General features: G+C 48.1%; 9 protein-coding genes across 9 annotated transcripts; 4 read left to right on the forward strand and 5 right to left on the reverse strand.

Moving 5' to 3' along the window:
- Positions 1–239: 239 nt before the first annotated feature.
- Positions 240–1,853, forward strand: L203_103268 (uncharacterized protein; the record flags this gene model as incomplete). The annotated part of the gene is made up of 10 exons (XM_066212672.1): positions 240–445; positions 502–600; positions 646–709; positions 759–849; positions 903–976; positions 1,027–1,072; positions 1,120–1,230; positions 1,476–1,596; positions 1,653–1,749; positions 1,803–1,853. The coding sequence occupies 10 exons, from the start codon at positions 240–242 to the stop codon at positions 1,851–1,853; spliced, it is 960 nt and encodes a 319-aa protein (XP_066068769.1).
- A 571-nt stretch (positions 1,854–2,424) lies between these two features.
- On the reverse strand, positions 2,425–3,552 carry L203_103269 (uncharacterized protein; the record flags this gene model as incomplete). The annotated part of the gene is made up of 2 exons (XM_066212673.1): positions 2,425–3,275; positions 3,318–3,552. 2 exons carry the CDS (start codon positions 3,550–3,552, stop codon positions 2,425–2,427), a joined length of 1,086 nt encoding a protein of 361 aa, XP_066068770.1.
- Positions 3,553–4,665: 1,113 nt separating this feature from the next.
- On the forward strand, positions 4,666–5,824 carry L203_103270 (uncharacterized protein; the record flags this gene model as incomplete). Its single annotated transcript, XM_066212674.1, has 2 exons — positions 4,666–5,638; positions 5,691–5,824. 2 exons carry the CDS (start codon positions 4,666–4,668, stop codon positions 5,822–5,824), a joined length of 1,107 nt encoding a protein of 368 aa, XP_066068771.1.
- An 872-nt stretch (positions 5,825–6,696) lies between these two features.
- Positions 6,697–7,991, reverse strand: L203_103271 (uncharacterized protein; the record flags this gene model as incomplete). Its single annotated transcript, XM_066212675.1, has 7 exons — positions 6,697–6,726; positions 6,783–6,831; positions 6,875–7,113; positions 7,173–7,243; positions 7,300–7,306; positions 7,353–7,461; positions 7,513–7,991. The coding sequence occupies 7 exons, from the start codon at positions 7,989–7,991 to the stop codon at positions 6,697–6,699; spliced, it is 984 nt and encodes a 327-aa protein (XP_066068772.1).
- A 271-nt stretch (positions 7,992–8,262) lies between these two features.
- On the forward strand, positions 8,263–9,585 carry L203_103272 (uncharacterized protein; the record flags this gene model as incomplete). Its single annotated transcript, XM_066212676.1, has 8 exons — positions 8,263–8,268; positions 8,316–8,350; positions 8,409–8,639; positions 8,700–8,992; positions 9,050–9,094; positions 9,141–9,163; positions 9,221–9,253; positions 9,322–9,585. The coding sequence occupies 8 exons, from the start codon at positions 8,263–8,265 to the stop codon at positions 9,583–9,585; spliced, it is 930 nt and encodes a 309-aa protein (XP_066068773.1).
- Positions 9,586–10,159: 574 nt separating this feature from the next.
- L203_103273 (uncharacterized protein) lies at positions 10,160–11,838 on the reverse strand (the record flags this gene model as incomplete). Its single annotated transcript, XM_066212677.1, has 6 exons — positions 10,160–10,401; positions 10,448–10,619; positions 10,661–10,738; positions 10,782–11,484; positions 11,542–11,552; positions 11,815–11,838. The coding sequence occupies 6 exons, from the start codon at positions 11,836–11,838 to the stop codon at positions 10,160–10,162; spliced, it is 1,230 nt and encodes a 409-aa protein (XP_066068774.1).
- An 888-nt stretch (positions 11,839–12,726) lies between these two features.
- Positions 12,727–14,111, reverse strand: L203_103274 (prohibitin-2; the record flags this gene model as incomplete). Its single annotated transcript, XM_066212678.1, has 6 exons — positions 12,727–12,881; positions 12,982–13,466; positions 13,510–13,565; positions 13,611–13,700; positions 13,751–13,833; positions 13,913–14,111. 6 exons carry the CDS (start codon positions 14,109–14,111, stop codon positions 12,727–12,729), a joined length of 1,068 nt encoding a protein of 355 aa, XP_066068775.1.
- A 219-nt stretch (positions 14,112–14,330) lies between these two features.
- L203_103275 (methionine-tRNA ligase) lies at positions 14,331–16,341 on the forward strand (the record flags this gene model as incomplete). Its single annotated transcript, XM_066212679.1, has 7 exons — positions 14,331–14,538; positions 14,586–14,779; positions 14,831–14,917; positions 14,973–15,198; positions 15,244–15,481; positions 15,525–15,981; positions 16,033–16,341. The coding sequence occupies 7 exons, from the start codon at positions 14,331–14,333 to the stop codon at positions 16,339–16,341; spliced, it is 1,719 nt and encodes a 572-aa protein (XP_066068776.1).
- Positions 16,342–16,420: 79 nt separating this feature from the next.
- L203_103276 (uncharacterized protein) lies at positions 16,421–20,623 on the reverse strand (the record flags this gene model as incomplete). The annotated part of the gene is made up of 13 exons (XM_066212680.1): positions 16,421–16,657; positions 16,705–17,484; positions 17,535–17,644; positions 17,704–17,809; positions 17,862–18,117; positions 18,168–18,297; positions 18,367–18,486; positions 18,542–18,728; positions 18,783–19,564; positions 19,611–19,811; positions 19,860–20,005; positions 20,048–20,288; positions 20,350–20,623. 13 exons carry the CDS (start codon positions 20,621–20,623, stop codon positions 16,421–16,423), a joined length of 3,570 nt encoding a protein of 1,189 aa, XP_066068777.1.
- Positions 20,624–20,903: the final 280 nt, after the last annotated feature.

The raw sequence follows: 20,903 nt of genomic DNA on the forward strand, positions 1-20,903 counted from the left end.
AGAAATAGCTGTAATTTTTCCTAATGCATTAGATATCTTTTTAGAAGTTGCTACGGGTAAAATGAGACGCACGGACGACCCTGAGAGGACGAAAGAAAAAAAAGAAAAACATTTATTCATCGTCTTTTTATATTCTTTCCGTTTTACTTTTCTTTTCTTTTTCTCTTTTTTTTGGTTACATACCGCTCATACCTACTCTCATACCCACTCCGACGCTCTTTCAATCCTTATTCGTCACCATGTTCCCGTTCAACCCAGCCATGCCAGCTCCCGGCCCGCTCTATACCCTTCTCATGAAGGCCTGGGAGGCGTCTGGCATCTCCAAGCCAGCGCCTCAGTATAGCACCTGGATCTCAGGCGCATCCCCAGTCAGTACCCAAAAGGCAGTAGTTGCAGCTATTGGCACCTATCTGTTGGTCATTTTTGGCGGCCGCGAAATTATGAAGTGCGTTTTTTTTTTTCCATTGTGGACACGCAGTTCTTGTCATTGACCTTTACCAGATCTCGCCAACCCTACAAACTGACTGTTGCGTTCCAAATTCACAATGTCATTCTCACTCTTGGCTCTGGTATTCTGCTCGCTCTTATGCTCGAAGAAATGTGTGTTTTCCATCCACATATGAAACCGCATCTGATAGATTGAAGTGTTCCCATGTACTTTAAGCACGGCTTCTTTTGGTCCATCTGTAACACCTCTGCATTCACTCCTGTGCGTTCAGTATGACTGTGTTTGTGATGGTGCTCACTTGACGTTGCAGCGATTAATTACTTACTATATGGTGAACTACTACTTCAAGTACCTCGAGCTTATCGACACCGTCTTTCTCGTCTTGAAAAAGAAGCCTCTTGGTATGTTAGACCAGACATTGTTCAATAAATATCTAATTCCGCTTCGTCGTTAGCTTTCCTCCACGTTTTTCATCATGCTGCTACTGCCATCTTGTGTTTCACTCAACTTGAGGGTCAGACTTCTGTTGTAAGTTGGCTTGTTTAAAATACAGCACATAGTCACTCATTAGCGTATAGCAATGGGTTGTCATCACTCTTAATCTCACAGTTCATGTCATCATGTGTGCGTTTGTCTCTTTCTTCCAACGTCGACATACTGACGACGTCCAGACTATTACTATTACGCTACTGCTGGAGGTGCTAAGATTTGGTGGAAAAAGTACCTTACCACTCTTCAAATTACTCAATTTATCATCGATCTGTTTATCGTCTTCTTTGCAAGCACGTTTTTGTTTTCCCATCGTTACGCGCACAACCAGTACCCCGTCATTGCCTCTTTTTCACCCGTTTCTCCTATTAGTACTCTATTGTTCTGTTTTTATTTATTCATTTGCACTTCCTTGAAGCTTGCTCACGTTCTGTGTATTTTCTTTCAGACATGCCATTATGTCTCTTCCACCCCTTTTTTTTCCCACCCCAAAGCTGGTTGTGCATACGATGAACTTTTGCTGACAGTTGATCTACAGGTTACTCTCACTTTGCTGCCAAGCACACCCATTTACCGGCCGTTGGAGATTGTGCCGGATCTGAGGGTGCCGCTCTCTTTGGCTGCGGGCTTTTGAGCTCTTATCTGTTTTTGTTTATTGCGTACGTCCTGCATGGGTCTTCTCCCAATAGCTTTGAAAAGTAACACGTTTGTTCAGTTTCTATAAGGCTACCTACAAGAAGACTGCCGCTGCCAAAGCCAAGAAGGCTGCTGAAGCCATGGCTAAAGAAGTTAGAGGCAGTAGCGCCTCCAAGGTGAGGACTGGCTTCCTACATCAATAGTGAAGCTGATCATTGAAAAGTAGTAGGTCATACTGCAAAACAAGCGAGGTACCATCGTTATTACTGAGGTCCAGTGAGGAAGAGATAAGTGGAGGCATACAGAGTGTTGGCGGTGAAGTGTATTGTGTAGTTGCCAATTGCCCAATAAAGAAGAGGAGAATTCATTTTAATAGAATTGATGGGAGGAGGGAAATTCGTGTGTATGCTGTTGATGAGTACTTCGTTTTGGTTTTTATTTTTTTTACAAATGTCCCTCCGTCCTAGCATATCCTTTCTTTCATATTTCATAACTAATCTTATACCCCTCTATGTTCCCATCTTATTTTCTCTCATGAATCTAAGGATTGGTTTTGGAGTATTGAGGAGATGAATCAAGCGTACCGTAGCCAGGAGCGAGAGGACTACGCATTGTGCAAGCGTCACATATGAATCTACGACCACCCTAATACGTTTGTTTTCAAATGGCCTGACTGGCCCTCTACAAATGAATCAAATCTTTTATATCATCCAACAGTCTATACTGAACGTGTCTCTCTTTTGGAAAGCCTTCGGATTCTGGTACTGTACCCGACAGAACAAGAGATTAAGCCTGCATACCCACTAGCAAAGCCTCTGAAACATAGTGTCCCCGGTTGAACTCCTTGCCTTCTACTCTACCTGATGCGCTGCGGCCGGTACCCATTTTTTTTCCAACGGCAAACCGACACCAGCGCCTCGCTGACCCTTGAGACTGCCTTCCAACTCGATAGCATCTGCGAGAAGGAAACGCCACCAAGCCACGCCGAGCGGTATCGTTGCGGCATGCCAACACCCGTGAGCGTCAAATACTCTGAACAGAGGGGCAAAGTCCCACAGCTCAAGAGACATCGCCAGGGTGGTAAGCACGACGAGCACAGCTGGCGTGCTCGCCTCACGAGGAGCAGGACAGTCGTAAGGGTCGTTGGGCGGATAGGGGCGTGGAAAGGAGAGAGTGAGGGAGGGCAGGGTGAGGGAAGGGTAGCGCATTCTGAACGAAAGACTCCAGAGCAGCCACAGAGTGTTGTGTACAAGCCCCAGCACCACATTGAACAGGGTGTGGTACCCGTACGGAAACGAGCCCAACGGGAACGACGACAGATACGCAAAGTGGCCCAACACAATCCCTCCGATGAGCGCACACATGGGCAGGAGGAGACGGGTGGAAGAAACAGGCGTGAGAATGTGAAAGATGCGCAAGAGGGTATAGAGCAGGGTGAAGGAGATTGTCAAGGTCGCACTGAGATAGTCAAGACGTTCCGTCCTCGGGGTGTCTCTCCCATGAAAGACGGTCGACCAGACCCATGTGTTCACCTGGACGACGCCGAGCGCGATCAGCCACGGCCGCAGTCTGTTGGACGGATGGATGCGGTGCCGGGTCGCCTTGATGGCTCGGAGGTGTACATAGAGATTGCCAAGCGACATGAGGATGGAGAAGGGTTCTTGAAACGGCCCGAGACGGTGAAAAGCCCATTTGCCGTAGACTGGTTGCGTCAGTGAAAAGCGGTGCCAGCCTGCAGACCTACACTGATGAATCGTGCTCCCATCCCCGACACCATCCGTCATGACATGGCCACAGGCATAGGCGCAATTCTCTCTGCATGTCCACCCAAACCACCTCAAGTAGAAGGGGAGAGCCGGCTGTGAAGGGTCGCAATCGGCCAGCGCGCATCTGCTGAGACAATGCTGAAACGCCGGATCACGATCTCCCGACGAGGCAGCTGCGAATGGAAAGAGGGAGAGTAGGATGGCAGTTAGCATTAGACGTGTCGTTGGAAGGTGTTTCAACATGGATAATTCCTGTCCAACCTCCACTTTGACGTCTTGCCAGTGTCGACGTCACCACTTTTGGTGTTGTACATCCACCACGTTGCGTCTCTAAACTACCTAAAGCGTCTGGTGCGGCTGTCTGGATATGTACAAGGCGCGGATGAGCGCAGGATACGGTGTATGCAGAGAGGGTAGGGTGGTTGGACTACAACCTGGCGTCTGGACGTGGAGCGTCAACGATGCGGGATTGTGAATGATAGTGTCATGAATATTAGGAATAATTAGAATCCACGCTCTGTACGAAAAGGTCACAATAATGCAATCAGAGTTGCATTACTATTTATCGCCTATATTTTATGCAATCATTCCAACGTTACGACACTAGCACTGGTGTTGCATGAATAACGTAGTTGTCCGACGTATGCCACAGTTGATCTACCCATGCCATCCCCTCCCGTATCCCCCGTGGACAAACTCCCCTCCAGCCGCTACCACTCGCCGCCTACAGTCCTACTGCATAACCCTGGGATTGTTCCATGAGTATAGCCATTAAGTAATAATGCAATCCCAGTTGCATCATGGTGACCTTTTCGTACAGAACGTGCATTCTAATTACTGCCAATATCCATGACACCACCACACCACCCTCCAGTCTCCACAACTCCCAACCACCTCTCTCTTCCATTTACCCCCTACGCTCACCGCCCATCGCCATGCGTACCATCTCATCTCCACCCCAAACACCCCGCCACCCAGTTCAATCCCCGCCACACACTCCCCATCTCTTTCACGTTTGACCTCTCTCCGCTTTCATCCCTCCCCAGCCCTCTCCTTTGTCACCCAGCGACCGCCCCCAGCACAACCACCAGCACCTTTCAGCGTTTCCGACACAAACGAGCCCACGCAAGACATAAAGGAGCGCAGTGGCCAGCGACAAACGACCGTTTTAAATACCTCCCACTGTACAGCCTGGCTCCGGTTGCCACCTATCAAGACGCTCAACACTGATTACTCTCCCACCACCACCACCACCACCACCACCACAACTCGTCAAACACACTCAACTCGCCAAACACACCCAACCCGAGATAGCAACGGCGCGCGATGAGTCAATCTTTCTTTGAGAGACCGGGGTTTCCGTGGGATCCATCCACAACTCCGGCGAGTCAACCCACCTATACGTTCACGTCTGTTCCACAGACTACTCCCTTCGCTTCCGCACAGCCATCCGGGCATAGTTCTTTCCATCCCTCTGTTTATGCTCGGTCCATTCACGATCCGGCATACGGAAACTATCTCGAAGCAGAATTCCCCCAAGCCTATACTATAGTTGGACAAGAAAATAGGGGCCTGTCCCATAACGATCTCGTAAATCTTACATGTCAAAGGGTGACCGAATTCTACGACACACGTATAAGGCCCCGAAATCCAGGCGGAGTCGGGGGATTGGCACCGGGACCGAGAACGTATACGTACACCACCGGCGGGCCACCCTATGTCCCGACAGCAACCGGACCGCCCCCGCCCCAGCCCACCGCACCCACCAACGGTACACACGGTCCGGTGTACGAAGACCCCAACGAAAGGCCATTTTGGGAAGAGGCATACAAAAGAGAAAGAGCCACGGGTAAAGTAACGACGAATGCCGATATACGTAGCGCTCTACTGGAAGGCCTGACTAGCGATGCTGTTCATCGTTATGAGTCCGTCACCCAAGAGATAAAAAACACCACAAATGCCATTCAAGCGAATGAGGGAGATTGCAGAAGTTGGCGAAGATCGGTTGTCAACAGTTTGAGGCATATAATCCATATGTGTGAGAACGACACCACCCCTGCAGCAGACGACATTCGTAAACTTACAAACGACTGGAAAAAATACATAGAAACACAATCCAAATGGAACGAATCCGTCAATAAGTTGATACAGCTCCAAACATCGTTGGAGAGTCATGTCAAGGATTACAGGACTTTGGGGGACGAGTACAGGACAGGCAATACAACAGGAGTTAGTTTCGCTAGAGCCAATAAACTTTTTAGCGACTTTAACGAGCGGAGACGACCATTAACGGACCAAAGTGAGTTTCTTTTGTGGGTGTGGACATGGGTCGCTGATGCTGTCTGCCATAGCCGGAGATTTGCAGACAGCATGGAAAGAGTTGTCGAGGCAACAGCGCGGATTCACCGACTTGCCAGCCACTGGGGCTTCGCGCGGAAGTCTTTTGGAAATGTTGAGCACCTTGCTTGGGCTGCAGCATAGGTGAGGAGCGTGTAGCGAGAACAGGAGGCTGTGTGGCACGTCCTGGAGGAGCTGTCGGCAAGTCGTTGGAGGTTGGATCCCGCCGCGACGCCGTCTCACTGCGCCGTCTCACCATTTCGCCTGTTGTCGTGGCGCGGGTGGCATCGGCTGGGAGAAAAGTCGGCGGATGCTGACTCTGCGCGGAGTGGTTATAGCCTGTATCGTTTGTTTTTGTACTCGTCATGGTATGTTGTGCTATCAAGGACGGCTGTGGTTGCATATGGGACAGGCCGTGTCGTGGTTTTGTTCGGGGTGGGTGACGAGCACAGTGTGTGGAAGAGGATGGTGTATACACGCTGGTAGGTGGGTGTGGGTTGCATCCTGCTTCGCTTTGTGTGTAGATACCGTTGTCGCTGGTTCTCTTTGCCGCTTGGTATGGGCTAAAGAGGACAAGCTGCACGGGTCCATTCTTGGCAGTACGGTGGTTTGGGTGTGCTTCTGCGGTCTATGGGTTGGTTGGGTAATTGGGTATCGCCTTAGGGTGTTTTCTGAAAGAGTTGTGGTATCGCATTAAAGTGTTTTCTGAAAGAGTTGCTGGGAGATGGTGTGATGGCCAGAACCAGCACTGTGAATGCCCACCCTCAACGAGCGCAACTCATTTCTCAGGCTGGTAGACATGGACAGCTCGGGTAGAGGAACGAATCCCGCGAGAGATGGCCACAGTCATAACATCATGACCTATTCATCATAAAGCATAATAAATGGTTTACAAATCAACAAGCCTCGCTACCCAGTGGAACCACCTATTCTCCTTAAGATACACCTACACACGTCGTCTTTGCTACATCTCTCCCTGTCCATGCCCCTATGTAAGCTTGTATCTTGGATCAGTTGCATTCAACTGGGAGCGTCGAGCACGACATCCATCTAGAGGATGGACCGTCAGCATCACTCGCTAGCGTAGAGAGGCCAACAAGACTTGCAAATTCATGGTAGCCAACCGTGATGCGTCCGGTATTTCTGGGATCAAGTCTATAGGCCGATCAACATTTGAACAGCATGAGCAGAGACATACCTCCTGAATGCCTCTGTAAAGTGCTTCACCGTGACACATGCCATCAAAAACCTGTCAAAACTGATTCCTTGTCGCTTTGCTTGACCTGGGACAGGCGGAGGTGTAAACCGCTTCTCCAGTTTGTCCACCAACACTGGCGGCAGCGAGAAGCCAAATCCGAGTAGAGCAGCATGCAGTTCTTTCGTGTCAATGAGGCCGGATCGGTCGTGGTCAAAGCGACGAAAGATGCCGTGCCAGTCCTGGAGCAAGTTTAGCGAATGCAACGTGGATAGCACTGGGCAAGGCGAAAAGGGCCTACTTGGATATACCGGTATAACCCCTCGAATTCCATGAAATTTATATTTCCACTTCTATCCGTGTCAAAGATCGCTACGGCCCCGTCAGTCATGTCTTTTGGTGCTGCGTTTGGCTTGCCATCCACCCACCCATGAGCTAAGGAAAAGGTTAGTCTTTTTGCTGGACCGTACCCAAAACTTACCATCTTGACGCAATCTTCCCGAGCCTCCATGGTAGCATCTTTTGCAAGAAGCTTTTGGAGATCGAATGCACTGAGCTGACCTGTTCGAGAGCTGTCAAATTGCTGAAACCTACAAAACACGTCAGCCGGCGTATCCCAGTGTTATGGATTACAACATCACATTTGTAAAAGTTCTGGATCCTCCACAGGCGGCGGCGACACAAGAGACGTCCGCTGAACGTTTTGTCCTCCCTGGTGCTCTCCTGGGCTCATGGCTTGATCTGGAGGAGGCCGAGACCATTCTGCGTGGTGTGGTTGAGGGGGAGCGTTTTGGTACACATGCTGTTGCTGGGACGGAGGATGGTATTGGGGCTGCTGAGGGGGAACGGCATGGTATTGCTGTTGCTGAGGTGGACGGTAGTTTTGATGCGGAGGTCCTCCATACCCTTGTCCTACTTGAGGACGAAGCGGTCCTTGATTGACTACCGGACTAGGAGCATGTTGCTGCTGGGCTGGAGGAGGTGGTTGCTGAGCTTGCGCTTCTGCTTGGGCTTTGGCAGCTTCCTCTGCTCGCTTCTTGGCATAACGTTCTTCATACCTTCTTCGCGCCTCTGCACTGACAGAGCCATAAGGCGTAGGCGCTGACATGTATTGCGGCATTTTAAACGGTTTGGTGGTGATAGATTGGAAAGAATGAAATGATTATCGCGATAAATCTTTGTATGACATTCGAAATGTTTGGTCCTTTCACGAGATGGCGGAGTAAGAAATCACAAACGGAAGAAGATTGGGATTAGCGGAATCAAATGGGGTATTACCATTGATTTGATGCCGCTATTGAGTGTCCAACTCGAAACGTATCATCCATAACGGCGAGTCTTTCTTTCGTTCCATCTTTATATTTTAAAAAAATTGTCAATATATATACACTATGAGTGTGAGTAGAGCTGCCATGGTGCAGAGACATGGGCTGACTGTTGCTAGACTGTGGATCCGCTCTCTGGTCACCCTGGTCATCTGTAGGTTGGGCCTATATGGAGATTTGCTCCGCACCTTTGTTAACAGATTTATCAAAAGGAACGATGCTCAAGAAAAAACTCTACAGCAATTCCGCGAAGAACTCACTGCAGAGGGCCTCATTCCTGCCGATAGAGACGCTGTTGTGCAACGAATTGGCTATGACCGATTTGATGACCAGACATTGCTACGATTCCTGAGGGCTAGAAAGTTTGATCTGGCAAAGGCCAAGCTGATGTGGTCAAACAATGAAAAGTGGAGGAAAGACTTTGGGACTGATGATATTGCTGCGTAGGTGACTGTTTCAAAGCTTTTACGCACAACGCATCCCGGAGGCTGATGGCTCTGTAGAAACGGATTTGACTACCCTGAACGCGCTGAAGTGACCAAATACTATCCTCAATTTTACCACAAGACCGACTGCGATGGCCGGCCTGTGTACATTGAACAGCTTGGCAAGCTTGACATCAATAAGCTCTATTCTCTTACCAGTCAGGATCGGCAGCTCAAGCGGCTGGTGAGCGAATATGAAAAGTTTCTGAAAGAAAGGTTGCCTGCCTGTAGCAGAATGCAGGGACAACTGGTGGAGACCAGTTGTACCATCATGGACCTTTCCAATGCTGGCATTTCAGCTTTTTACAAGGGTACGTCTTTCTGTTTGTGCTGATTAGTGTAGAGGAGGTTTGCTGATTTGGTACTAGTTAAGGACTATGTCATGGCTGCGTCTTCGATCGGACAAAACCACTGTGAGTTTGCGGACTTGCCTATGAATACTTGCTGATTCAACCTTAGATGTGAGCGCAATACCACTTCGCGTCACTGCAATGGACCTGCAATGTGGAGGATAACAAGGCTAATTTGACTTTTTGTAGCCCGAGGTGATGGGTCGTTTCTTTATCATCAATGTACGTTTTTCCAACTGAGCTCCTTCAATTGGGACGAGTTAACTCTTTGACTGTTCTCAAATTTACAGGCTCCATACCTTTTCTCAACGGTATGGTCTCTTATCAAGCCGTGGCTTGATGAAGCCACCGTCCGCAAGATTCACATCCTCGGTCGCAATTACAAAACTGAACTTGTCCAATTCATTCCTGAGGAAAACCTCCCCCAAGACCTTGGGGGCAAATGCGCCTGTTTGGGTGGTTGTGAGTTGAGCGATGCCGGACCATGGAATGTGGAGAGTCATAAAGAGGGTGATGTGCCAGAGGAAGCGGGGGCAGGAGCCGTATCTGCCTAGACGAGACCGTCTTGAATGGCCAAGGAGCTCAATAATGAGGTAGAGACGGGAATCTTGGGCCGGGATGTTGTATAAATCTTGCAGATCAATGCTATTAAAGTTCATTGTCCATGACTCCTTCAAGTGCAGAGACTGATAGAAACAAATGTGTTGAGTTTTAACTACTGGAGATTCTTTTGCAACAATTTTTCTAGTTGCATCTCGTAAACATACACAAGATTGAGCGTTACTGGCATGTACGCGTGATAATTTTGAAAACGTTTCCCAACCGCAAAAAAGGTAAGTAGGCGATAAAGACTTGGTTGTGGTTCGTATATTCTTGTCATAAACATACACACGTTATATATACAATGTCTAGAAACCATGATTCCAAAGAAACACATTAACCAGAAGACGAATAGTTTATAAACATAATATTGTACGAGGCAAGAGAAAAAAAAAAGACCACAAAAGACCAGCATGGTGCAAAAGCGCAATCATTCGCGTGTTGATGATCGTAGCAACTCGTAAAGTTATTGTCCAGGATGTTGAAACTCTCTCTGTATGGGTGATTCACAATGCGTACTCTGCACGCTCAAGCTGTAGGAGGGGCAGAACTGGGGCAAGGCAAGGCGTGGTCAACAGCGCCATTCTTTGGAGAAGCGATGCAACCTCGACGGCTCGCGTAGGCATGATTGTATGGCGACGATACACCATAGGACGGGCCATAAATCATGCGATGAGGACCGAGAGGTTGCGGCGCTGGCATCAGAGACACCGGTGGGTAGGCAGAATATGGACTAAAGGAAGAAACGGCTGAAAGGGGAGGTGTCGATCCTGCGGACACCAACAGTCAGATGATTCTCGACTGGCCAAAACTTACCTATACTTTGCGGACTGAGGGATTTCTTGCCTCTCCTATCTGGCTCAGGCGGCCCACGGAAAGAACCCGACACGGTCCCATACTGGGAAGCCTTTCTCAACTTTTGATCGTCATTCTGCTGAGGTCGGGGACGGTGGTGGGTGCGTTCGTAGATACCACACTTGTTGCAATTCTACCCACCCGTCAGCCATATACGTCGCCTTGCCAACCTACAATCATTTCCGGATTGGTAAGACTCTTCCGCCAACTGGGAGAGACCCGACAGCCACAATTGTAGCATTTCCGCCGAAGCTGCGCCCATCAACACACACTCTCGCCCAACGCATTCACTTACCATTTCCGTCTGCTTTGGCTCCGCCTTGGACGTGTACGTGATGCCATCCTCCACCTCATCCTCACCCTGCCCTTCTCCCTCGCCTGCAACACCCTGACCCTGACTCGCACCGCGCCTCTCCCACTTGTCCCCAGCAGACGAGTGGAGGCTCACAGGGCTCCCCGGATTCTTTTCATGGTACCTGTTCATCGCCATGGGATCTGAATAACCCATCCCGTCCGACGTCCGCCGGTCCGTCCAAGAAGCCAACGCGTTGGGCGGTATCGTGCTGCCATACGGAACGGCATAGTTTGTCGGTGTACCTGGGATAGGTGTAAAGATTTCCGACGCATCTGACGGCGAGGTTGGATGGTACGTCGGATGGGGTGTTGCCGGCGACGAATAGCCATACACTGGGTAAGACGCAAACTTGCCCGGGACAGCAAACGATGGCGCATACGACCCGTACGGCGAAACGTTTGCGACGTTCGGACTTGGGTGTGGCTCTGACGGTGAGTTGTTTTTGTGATGTGACGATGGCAGATGGGTGCGCAACGACGGCAACATCACTGGTCCTCCGCCATTGTTTGTTGCCATTGACTGGCCATGCTGAACTTGTGGCAGGATTTGCGGTAATGCTATTGACGAGTTGTGATACCTCTCTGGCGATGACGGGTTGTAACCCTTCCAATAGTGTTGTTGAGCATTCATCGTTATACGGCTTCTGCCGCCGATTCAGCCACGTGTCCTACGCGTGCTGCATGCGCGCGACATGACGTACCGTAATCCAAACTACCTCTTGCGGCGGTACTGTCCGACGAAATCAATTGACTACGAGACAAAAGATACCAAAAAGTTGTCAGCCTTTTTCCACGTTTAATACTTTATATATGTATATATATATTTTGGTTCAAAAGGACTTGAACGCGCTAGGAGAAAAAAAAACAAAGCGGAGGCCGACGGGTGCAAAGTGGTACCGAAGAAGAGGTAGAAAGGAGCCTTTTGTTGGGAGGAAAGGAGGCAGATTCTAGGGTTGGGATGAGCTGGGGCATACACAGATATCCAATAGGGATTCCATGTCGTGTACCATCCACGCAGCATCACCATACACCAAGTACGACCAGCACAACGAAACTCACCTTGAATCAGTATCAGAAAATCAAACGAGTCGGATCAAAACCACCCAGTCTTACTAAACGACCTGATGGAACAGGAGAAAGGCAATCACTTGTCACTTTCGTCAGCCCGCTTTTATATATAAATAGTCCGCGTTTACCCTTGTCACGTCGAAAAGAATGAAAGACAGAAAGAAAGAAAAAGAAAGAAATGTAAAATAAGATAAAATAAAAAGTTCCATGGATACCCCTCAAAAGCTCCGACTTTATCGCCAGCCAACATTCTCGGCCATTCGCAGCCCTTAATAAAGGCCGATACCTGCAGGCTGACGCCTAGTCGACAGGCGGCGAGGACCGCCCTAAGCCACCATCGACAGGCGAGTGTGTGGCAAGAGGACAGAGCGGCGCGTCATGACGCGACAGACGCGACGGCACGAGGACTGTGCGAGCCACACACAATTGTCGGGTCGTAGGGTTGGGCCGAGTTGGGATCTGGGCTTTGCCACGTCATGCAAAGGGAAACTGGGTGGTGTTGATTAGGATTAGTATTGTGGATTAGGATTGTCGGGAGTGTAGGCCATTAGCAATGAACTGTGATGACAGATGGTCTATATACTTTGTATTGGGTCACAACCCCACACACGTAGATCTATATAGGTCTCATCAGAAGAAATTAGGATTAGCACAAGAATGATGCAGATGAGTGATTATTCCTTGTGATTCGGTGGGTTATGCCTTTTTGGGTGATGGTCGTATCCCTTGATGGGTGTCATAGATTGGGCCGCTTGGTAAGCCATGCTATGGAGTGTTTGTTGATCAGCGGCATCAGTCGATGGTAGCTTCAGTATAGGTCATCCCAAGCGGGAGGCGAGAGAGGATGGTTGGAGGCGTAGGCTGGGTTTACGAGCGCCGGGAGGGTCTTGATGACAGAGCAGGTCGGATGGCCCATCGCGTTCTGCAGGAGCGTCGTCGTGGTTGCGAGAGAGACCATTGGAATGCATCACGACTATGGATGAGACAGCTCGTTTACTTTTTCACAGCAGTGTTGAGAACCTCGTCTTCAGTCACTGGACAGCGTCAGCAGCGTATTTGGATCCGCAACTTACCGTCAAGCAACAGGCTTTTGGCATCCAGCAAGACCTTGTTGCCACTGGTCGATAGAGTACTCGCAATTTCCCTGGCCGCTTCGAGCTTTCGTAGCTGCAAGAATCCCTTGTTGGTTTTGACAGCTTCTCCGATTAATTCTGCACTTCTCGCTTCACCCTGGGCTTTTACAATGATGCTCTGCTTTTCCTGTACCGCCTGGTCGACGAGGAATGCCGCACGCTGAGCAATCTGTTGGGCAACTTGCTTGGCCTCAACGGCATGGGTGAACTCTGGAGAAAAGGCAACGTGGGTGATGGAGACATCGTCGAGGATCAGGTTGAATCGTCTCGCTCGGCGCGTGAGGTTGTCGCGGACAAGACGGGAGACCATCTCTCGCTGGGTGATGAGTTGGGAGGCGTTGAACTGGGCGACTACCGATTTCAAAACCTCGTTGACGATGGAGGGAAGCACACGCTCGTCATAATCAGTGCCCAGCTCTCGATAACTGGGAGAGTGTCAGCGAGATGAAGGGTGAAAGAGATACACACATGTGGGGAAGGTCATTGACAGACGGTCGAGATAAGACACGACAGGTGATGTTGACCTAGATAGGATGAGCAACATTCACTGGTCGGGTGATTCAACACACCATTTGTAGATCTTTGGTGCCCGTCAAAGAGGCAATATTTCTGGGTTTTGCTCGCACGTCGTAGATCACTGGGGTCTCAAACCAAGGAAGCTGTCAAGAGATCAGCGTATTCACAACAGCTCACAACGGCTCAAACATACAACAAGATGCGTCCCTTCGGGGTAAATGTCGGGCTTTACGCCTGTCAATCTCGAGTACTTGATTGCTCGATGACCACCATCGACTGAGATATTCCGTCAGCGGCATGTCCAACAGTCACTGAGAACGTCCTTGTCTTTATTTCAGACCAGACTGAGACCCACCGTTGAACAAGGAGTAATTCAGAACGATACCGCCAATGACCAAAGTGCCGATAGCACCACTACCAGCGACAAACCCCTTGAAGCCGCCTGGCATCTGACCACCGCTTCCTCCTCGGCCGCCTCCTCCGCTGGCCTGCATCCTTGCCTTGTTGAGTTGCTGAGCAAGCCGCGCAAAAGCTTCGCTTCCTGATCGATTCATATTTTGAAAGTGAAGATGTGGAATAAACCATCGTTATAAAGTCGATTCAAGAATAGGTAAAATGGTGTCACGTGACATGAACGTCCTTTTTTTGAATCATTTGTCTTTACAAGTGAACTGACATTTAATATTTCTAAAGCTAGTAGGTCAGGAGAAAGCAGCGGGGAAAAGAGCTGCAGGTCGCCATCAATCTACTTGGTTTTTGGGACTGTCAGCGATATGGCCATACGCCATTCTCTTCCTCGACTGGCTGCCTGCAGTCTTCAGCCGCGGTTGTCAGTAAGACATGCTGCGATACGGATGTCTAGTACAGCTACCCAACCCATGCCTCCAAGCTCCCCTTCTTTGACTCTTTTTGACCCACAAGGAGACGCTGCGACAGCCAAACCGTTCTATGTGACGACACCTATATTCTACGTCAACGCTTGTAAGCAATATATGTGTTATTTGTCCTAGGCTGACCTGGTATGGCAGCTCCGCATATAGGCCATTTACATTCTCTTCTTCTCGCAGATGTATTTGCCCGCTTCTCCCGTTTACGGCATCCTGATCGTAAAGCTATATTTGCTACAGGAACAGACGAGCATGGTATGAAGATCCAACAAGCCGCCAAGGCTATGGAAATGGATGAACAAGCATTCTGTGATGATGTCAGTCAAAGGTTTCGGGTAAGTGCGTTTCTATGGGCAGGACATTATAGGCAGCTGATCCACAGACAGAATCTTGTAAAGCTCGCAAACGCCTCGAATACAGACTTTATCAGGACAACTGAACCCAGACATTATAAAGCTGTTGAGGATTTCTGGGTAGGTTTCGTTCGCTGAGAGCCGTGGCTGTTACTGATGGGCTCAAACACGGCAGGGAAAGCTAACGGCGGCGGGCGACATCTACAAGGGAACGCACGCTGGCTGGTACTCGATATCTGATGAATCCTTTTACGCTGTAACGCAAGTCACAAAACGAGAAGATGGTAAAATGGTCGCAATAGAGAGTGGTAGTGAGGTAGTATGGGAAGAGGAGACAAATTGGAGATTCAGATTGAGTAAATACAAGTCTTTTTTGAGAGAATGGTTGAGTAATCCTAATGGTACGTTTCCTTGTCTGAAAAGTCCGTTTCTGATCGGCAGATTAGCTGTACATCCCAATTCCGTGAGGCTCAATCTCATCAATCAGATAGACACTTTGGAAGACCTTTCCGTGTCGAGACCGCGATCCCGCGTTAAATGGGGCATTCCTGTTCCCAACGATCCTGAACAATCTATATACGTATGGATTGACGCTCTCATCAACTATCTTACTGTCACTGGCTACCCCGAAAAGCTTGACGGTTGGCCCGCAGATATACATGTAGTTGGGAAAGACATTATCAAGTACGTTCTTTTCTGTTCCACAGATAAGACTAATCTTTCTCAGATTCCACGCCCTCCACTGGCCATCACTTCTCAAATCAGCGTCGCTCCCTCCTCCTAAGCGCGTAATAGCTCACGCTCACTGGACCATGAACAAAACTAAAATGTCGAAATCTAAAGGAAACGTTGTCGACCCAATATCTGCCATGTCTTCTTGGTCCGTTGATGGCGTACGATGGTATCTTATGCGCATAGGGGGAAGTCTTACAGACGATGCCGACTATGCTCCTGATCAGCTTGAAGTGCACTATAAACTCTTAGCAGCTCAAATGGGCAACCTTCTATCGAGAATCAGTAGTTCAAAAATATTGAAAAAGGCTAATAGGGAGTTTGATATGATGCATGATAGGGATGAAGAGTTGGATACATTGTTAAGTGGATTGAGGGAAGATTTTGAGAATAAGATGGAAAACTATATGGTCAACCAAGCGTGTGGAGTGGTTATGGACACCATCATGGCGGTGAGTCTTCCTTCCATTTTCACTCGTATGCAAATCTGATAAAGTCACAAGACAAACAAACTCTTTACCACCCTCGAACCATGGTCTTCGCCAGATAGTACAAAAGCTATAACGTATGCATATCATTCTCTTCGCCTCGCATCAATTTTGCTTCAACCTATTATTCCCAACAAAGCGGCCGAAGCTCTTGATCGTTTAGGAGTACCGGAAAACAAAAGAAGATGGGAGGATGCTGTCTGGCAATCGGATGCGTCGGGCGCGAATACAGAGACGATGGTACAAAGACTGAAAGAGGGGAGCAAGAGGTGGAAAAGCAGAGGACATTTGTTCCCTTTGTTTGCAAAAAATGGAACTACATAGTATTATTGAGATGCTTGATTTTTTAAAAGATATATGTTATTCTACAACATGCATTATCTATATTGATATATAATTTCTATCATTCTCCATATGTATATTCGACTTCATCGACAGCTCCGCCCTCTCTTTCTATATGGTCCTTGGTGTCCATTTTAATTGGCATTGGACCCCGCGTATCCATCTCGTCCTCTTCATCAAACACAGCGTCGTGCGACAGCGGGCCGGGCATAACTGGCCGCAAAGGTGAATCATTGGAAGACGAACGGCGTCGTTCAATCGGAGATCGCGGAAGAAGTGCCAACGTTGGTGATATGTGCTATCCCATCTATTAGATACAGCCTTCAGGGAGAGAAAGCAACTCACTTCCCATGTGTTTTCCCCTGCTCCACTCTTTCGCCTGCCTTTGCCCATGCCAACTCTACTTTTTTCTTCTTTCACTTTCTTAATTCCTCCGTAATCCTCTCCATTCCCATTAAGAACATCTTCATCCAAACTTCGCCTTTCTCCGAAGCCTGGCCCGCCACCAAGTCTTGCTTCGTCTCCAAGCTCCCCAACTGTCACTACACTCTCTGAATCACTAATTTCTTCTTCATCGCCTTTGTTCATAATTGAGCTCAACGTGTCCCATGCTCGATCTTCCAGGTCAGATATGCTGCTATCTTGATTTTCTACGCCTGAAGCCGCTACATGAGGATCCGAGGGACCCATAATCATTAAACCGGCAAAATTGCCGCTTAACCCGAATTCATCCAGCACTTCGTAACCGCTTTCTTTTCCAAAAACATCACGCAAAACATCTTCATACTCTTGCAACCAATACTTGATCATCTCGTCCGGATGGTAACTTCCTTCTGCGCCTCCGATGCCTACAGCGTCAAACATGCCTGATATGGCCATTGAATGGCTCTTTCGTGGGGGAAAGACATCTTCTCCTGACGTTGATGCATTCAAATCGGAACGCGGGTGGCCGAAATGAGCTTGGTGGGTATGTAATACTGAGTCCTCAAAGAGAGGGTTTGGGTTCGAAGAACTCGATCGACGGTGATGTGCTAATGATTCGGGAGATGGAGATTGCGAAGTTGGGGGGACGTAGTGCCGGAGATTGTAAAATTGGACGAGGGTTCGTAAAGCGTTATCTTGTGGCTACAAGCATGATTAGCGATAGGCATTATCTCTGTGTGGATATGACGCACAATGGCATCTTCCATTTCTGTTTCTTGATCTGCTCCCGCCAACCAATCATCTCTTAATTCAGGCCGGCAGTTAAGGTAAATTGAGGTTATTACTTTCATATTTCCGGTAGCTATTTTGAACATAGTCATAAGACAGCGTGCATTGCCATGGGTCCAAAGATAAACCAACCTTGACGCCATTTTCTTCCACACCAAGGCATTTGACTCTTGATAAGTTTCAGAACCTGAAGTTGCATCATTGGATGATTGACCTTAAGCATTCGCTTGAGTATTTGCTTTCATCAATTTCGTTAGCATCACTTTTCGCAAATTGACAAAAATGCTTACCCAGCTTTTGTAAGTACTCAAAACGAAGGTTCGATGACTTCTATGTTTTGTAACCTTTTGCATTACTTTCAAAAAATTGATAGTCGAGAAAAAGTTGCGCCATGAATAGTCGGTGATATATTCTGTGCCCTGAGATGGAAGGCCTGATGAGCGGGGCAACATTGCTTCAGGCGCCTGACAAAGCGATGCTTTAAGAATGGGATTATGTGGGTGAGCCGGGGAAACAGAAGTGATGTTTACGCAGTAATTAAAAAAACTAGACCCTCATCAACTTTGTCGATTATGTATTTTCGTGAGAGTACATACTTAAGCTCTTTAACCTCGTTTCGGGCAGTGACCACAGTAGACAAATCTGTCAATCCAAACATCTTAAGCAACAGCAGCAAACAGTTCGAGTCAAATAGCAATTGCGTTATAAGGTGAAATTTGAGAATATCTATACGGCCACATATGCGGTTTGTCAGTGGATCCTTGGCCTTTTCGGATAATAACAGGACGAATTTACGGGATGCTTTGAACCATTTCAAAACTAACAAAAAAATTGCAGATATGGCTTTACTAGTAATTTCCCGGTGTCTTGCTATATCAATATCTTCCTCTGTTGGAGGAGGAGCAGTCTTTTCAGCTATTTACAAGCGTCAGCACAAATCCAAACAAAATTGAAGGAACAAGACGCATACGCATCTCTTGTGTTGGTGACTGTAGTCCAGGAGGTAGACTTGAGTTGCTTAAATTTACCCCTCCCCCTGCCCCCCCTGTGGTTGTTCCGCCAGCTGGGTTGCCTGCTGTGCCAGGAGAGGTTACAGTAGCAAGCAAGAGTTTCAGAAGCGCAATGATACATGAATGGAGGATGGGTAAGGTATTCCTCTACACGTTTTAGCTCTTGATCATTACACCTTGACTTACATGTATGATATCTACTCTTCTCAACCTTTTCGCCGCCATCCTTTTCTTTTTAGCTCTTTTTGCCCCTTCTTTATCTCCCTTTTCTTCGCACTCCATGTATTCCTGTTCATAATTCCAGTCTCTCATCATTGCATCCACCTCCTCTTCGTCTTCATCGTCTTCTTGTCCCAGTTTGTCATACCGATTAGTAAATCCTATCAACCCAGATTTACCCAAACCGCGTTCTTCCCTTATATACTCTTCTCTCGCCTCCCACATTTGAACCAGCCCCAATGATACATAGACGTGTTTCTCATATAATGTGTTGGCTTCGCTGATTGCGAACGGTACGAGAGAGTCAGGAGCGGCAGATGATGAATTGTATGAATATGGAAATATAAAAGGACGCGTGGGGTCAGTTTGGTACTGTTGCTTTTTTTTCGGCCCATTTGGTCCTCCTGCTGAGCCATTGTTGGCTGGCGGAAAACCGGGAGCAGGGCTAGGTGGAGGAGAAGGGGCAGGAGTACCTGGCATGGGTGCTGACATGCCGCCTTGGCTATTAGCGCTGGCATATATCGCATTCTGAGGTGGATAGGGACGAGGAACGGAAGGAGGCAAGTCTGTGGAGTGGTAATCGGGTCGCGGTGGAATGGGTTTGATGCCCTCGGCTAATTTCTCGTTAGGGACAGAGGAATCCACGAGGACCGTTGAGGTAGTCGTAGAAATGCCTGCAGCAGGGGGAGGGGAAAACGTAGGGTATTTAGTAGCTGTATCTCTCCGCCATGATGAAATATCGATAGGCGAAGCTTTCGTAAAGTCTACAATTCATGAGCTGACGCCTTGACAAAAAGGAGATGTTCATACATGTGGGATTAGGATCTAGGCCAGCCAATTCTCTACCCAGCATCATCGCTTCTCTAGCCTCCTTCATGCCGCCCAATGTCGCCAACAGCGTTTTCCAAAGCAACAAGAGAACCTTTTTCACTGGATATCCCCTAGGAATCTTATCTCGGAGAGTCGAAATCATTTGAAAGAGGACAAGCGGAAGGGGTGGGGACATTGCCACTGAAGGTTAGCAGCATGAAATAAGATGCAACTCACTTAACTCATCACCGAACGTATCATCTGTGCGCAAAACTTCAACGATGAAATAGAGCATAGCAATCAAGTCCATGAATTCTGCTGAATGGTCATCGTAAGGGTCTACTTGAGCTGGAACTGTGCCCGAGGGTAGAGCACCAGAAGCTGACTTATCCTCACTTCTGTAGCAATGAGCGACTGTAGGTGGGGAATCAACTTACGCGGAAGCGGTGTACCGTCTAGCAGTATCTCTGAGACCATGCACAATCACTGCTACACCATCTACACTCCTTACTGTTTTTGCGTTTTCAATGATCCAGTGTAATTGTTCCTCGGGACTGGATATTTCTGCAAAGCAACCATGTATGATATACAACAGTTGAGATTGGGCGATACGGCGGACATTAGATGACGGTGATTCAAATTGCTCCAACAACACCTCTATATGAGCCCTACGAGTCCCTATGTGGGCTTCTGTCCACTCTACAGAGGGTTAGTATGGGCGGGCTATCATATCACGTACTGTTGCTGAATGAACCGCTAAAAGCAGCCGGACCTTTTCCAACATACGCCATCTCCACATACGGATAGAATTCTTCCAGCTCATTCATGAGCGTATCAGTATCATCATATCTAAAGTCGTATTGGAGTGATTTTTTCTTTTCTTGTGACTTTGCTAATGGGTCGGGAAAAAGAGCTTCATTCGTATCTTTTTTCAGTATCATAGCAAGTGCTCTTGGTCTATTGGGTGCAGGATGGTCTTGGTGGGTATTATTGTTGCGAGTTATTGAAAACATAATTATATCTTGAGAATAGCAAATCAAAAAAGGGTGATGGTTGTATAAAGGTGGAGGTCGGCGATGTCCGTTGTAGACGTGTATTCCATTCTTCTCTTTCTTAAGTTGTGATTTTACATCTATAACCATGCTTAAGTCGTTGCCTCAAGCTATAGGGCTGCCTTTTCTGTCCACTCACGAGGATTCCCAGCTCAAGTTCAAATCCGACAACAATGGAATCAAGCGTCTGTACAATAGCGATAATATACCTACAACAGACCCATATTGGTCACAGTACTAT

The sequence above is a fragment of the Cryptococcus depauperatus genome, chromosome 4 (genome assembly GCF_001720195.1).
Source record: "Cryptococcus depauperatus CBS 7841 chromosome 4, complete sequence".
In the NCBI taxonomy this organism is placed as follows: domain Eukaryota; kingdom Fungi; phylum Basidiomycota; class Tremellomycetes; order Tremellales; family Cryptococcaceae; genus Cryptococcus; species Cryptococcus depauperatus.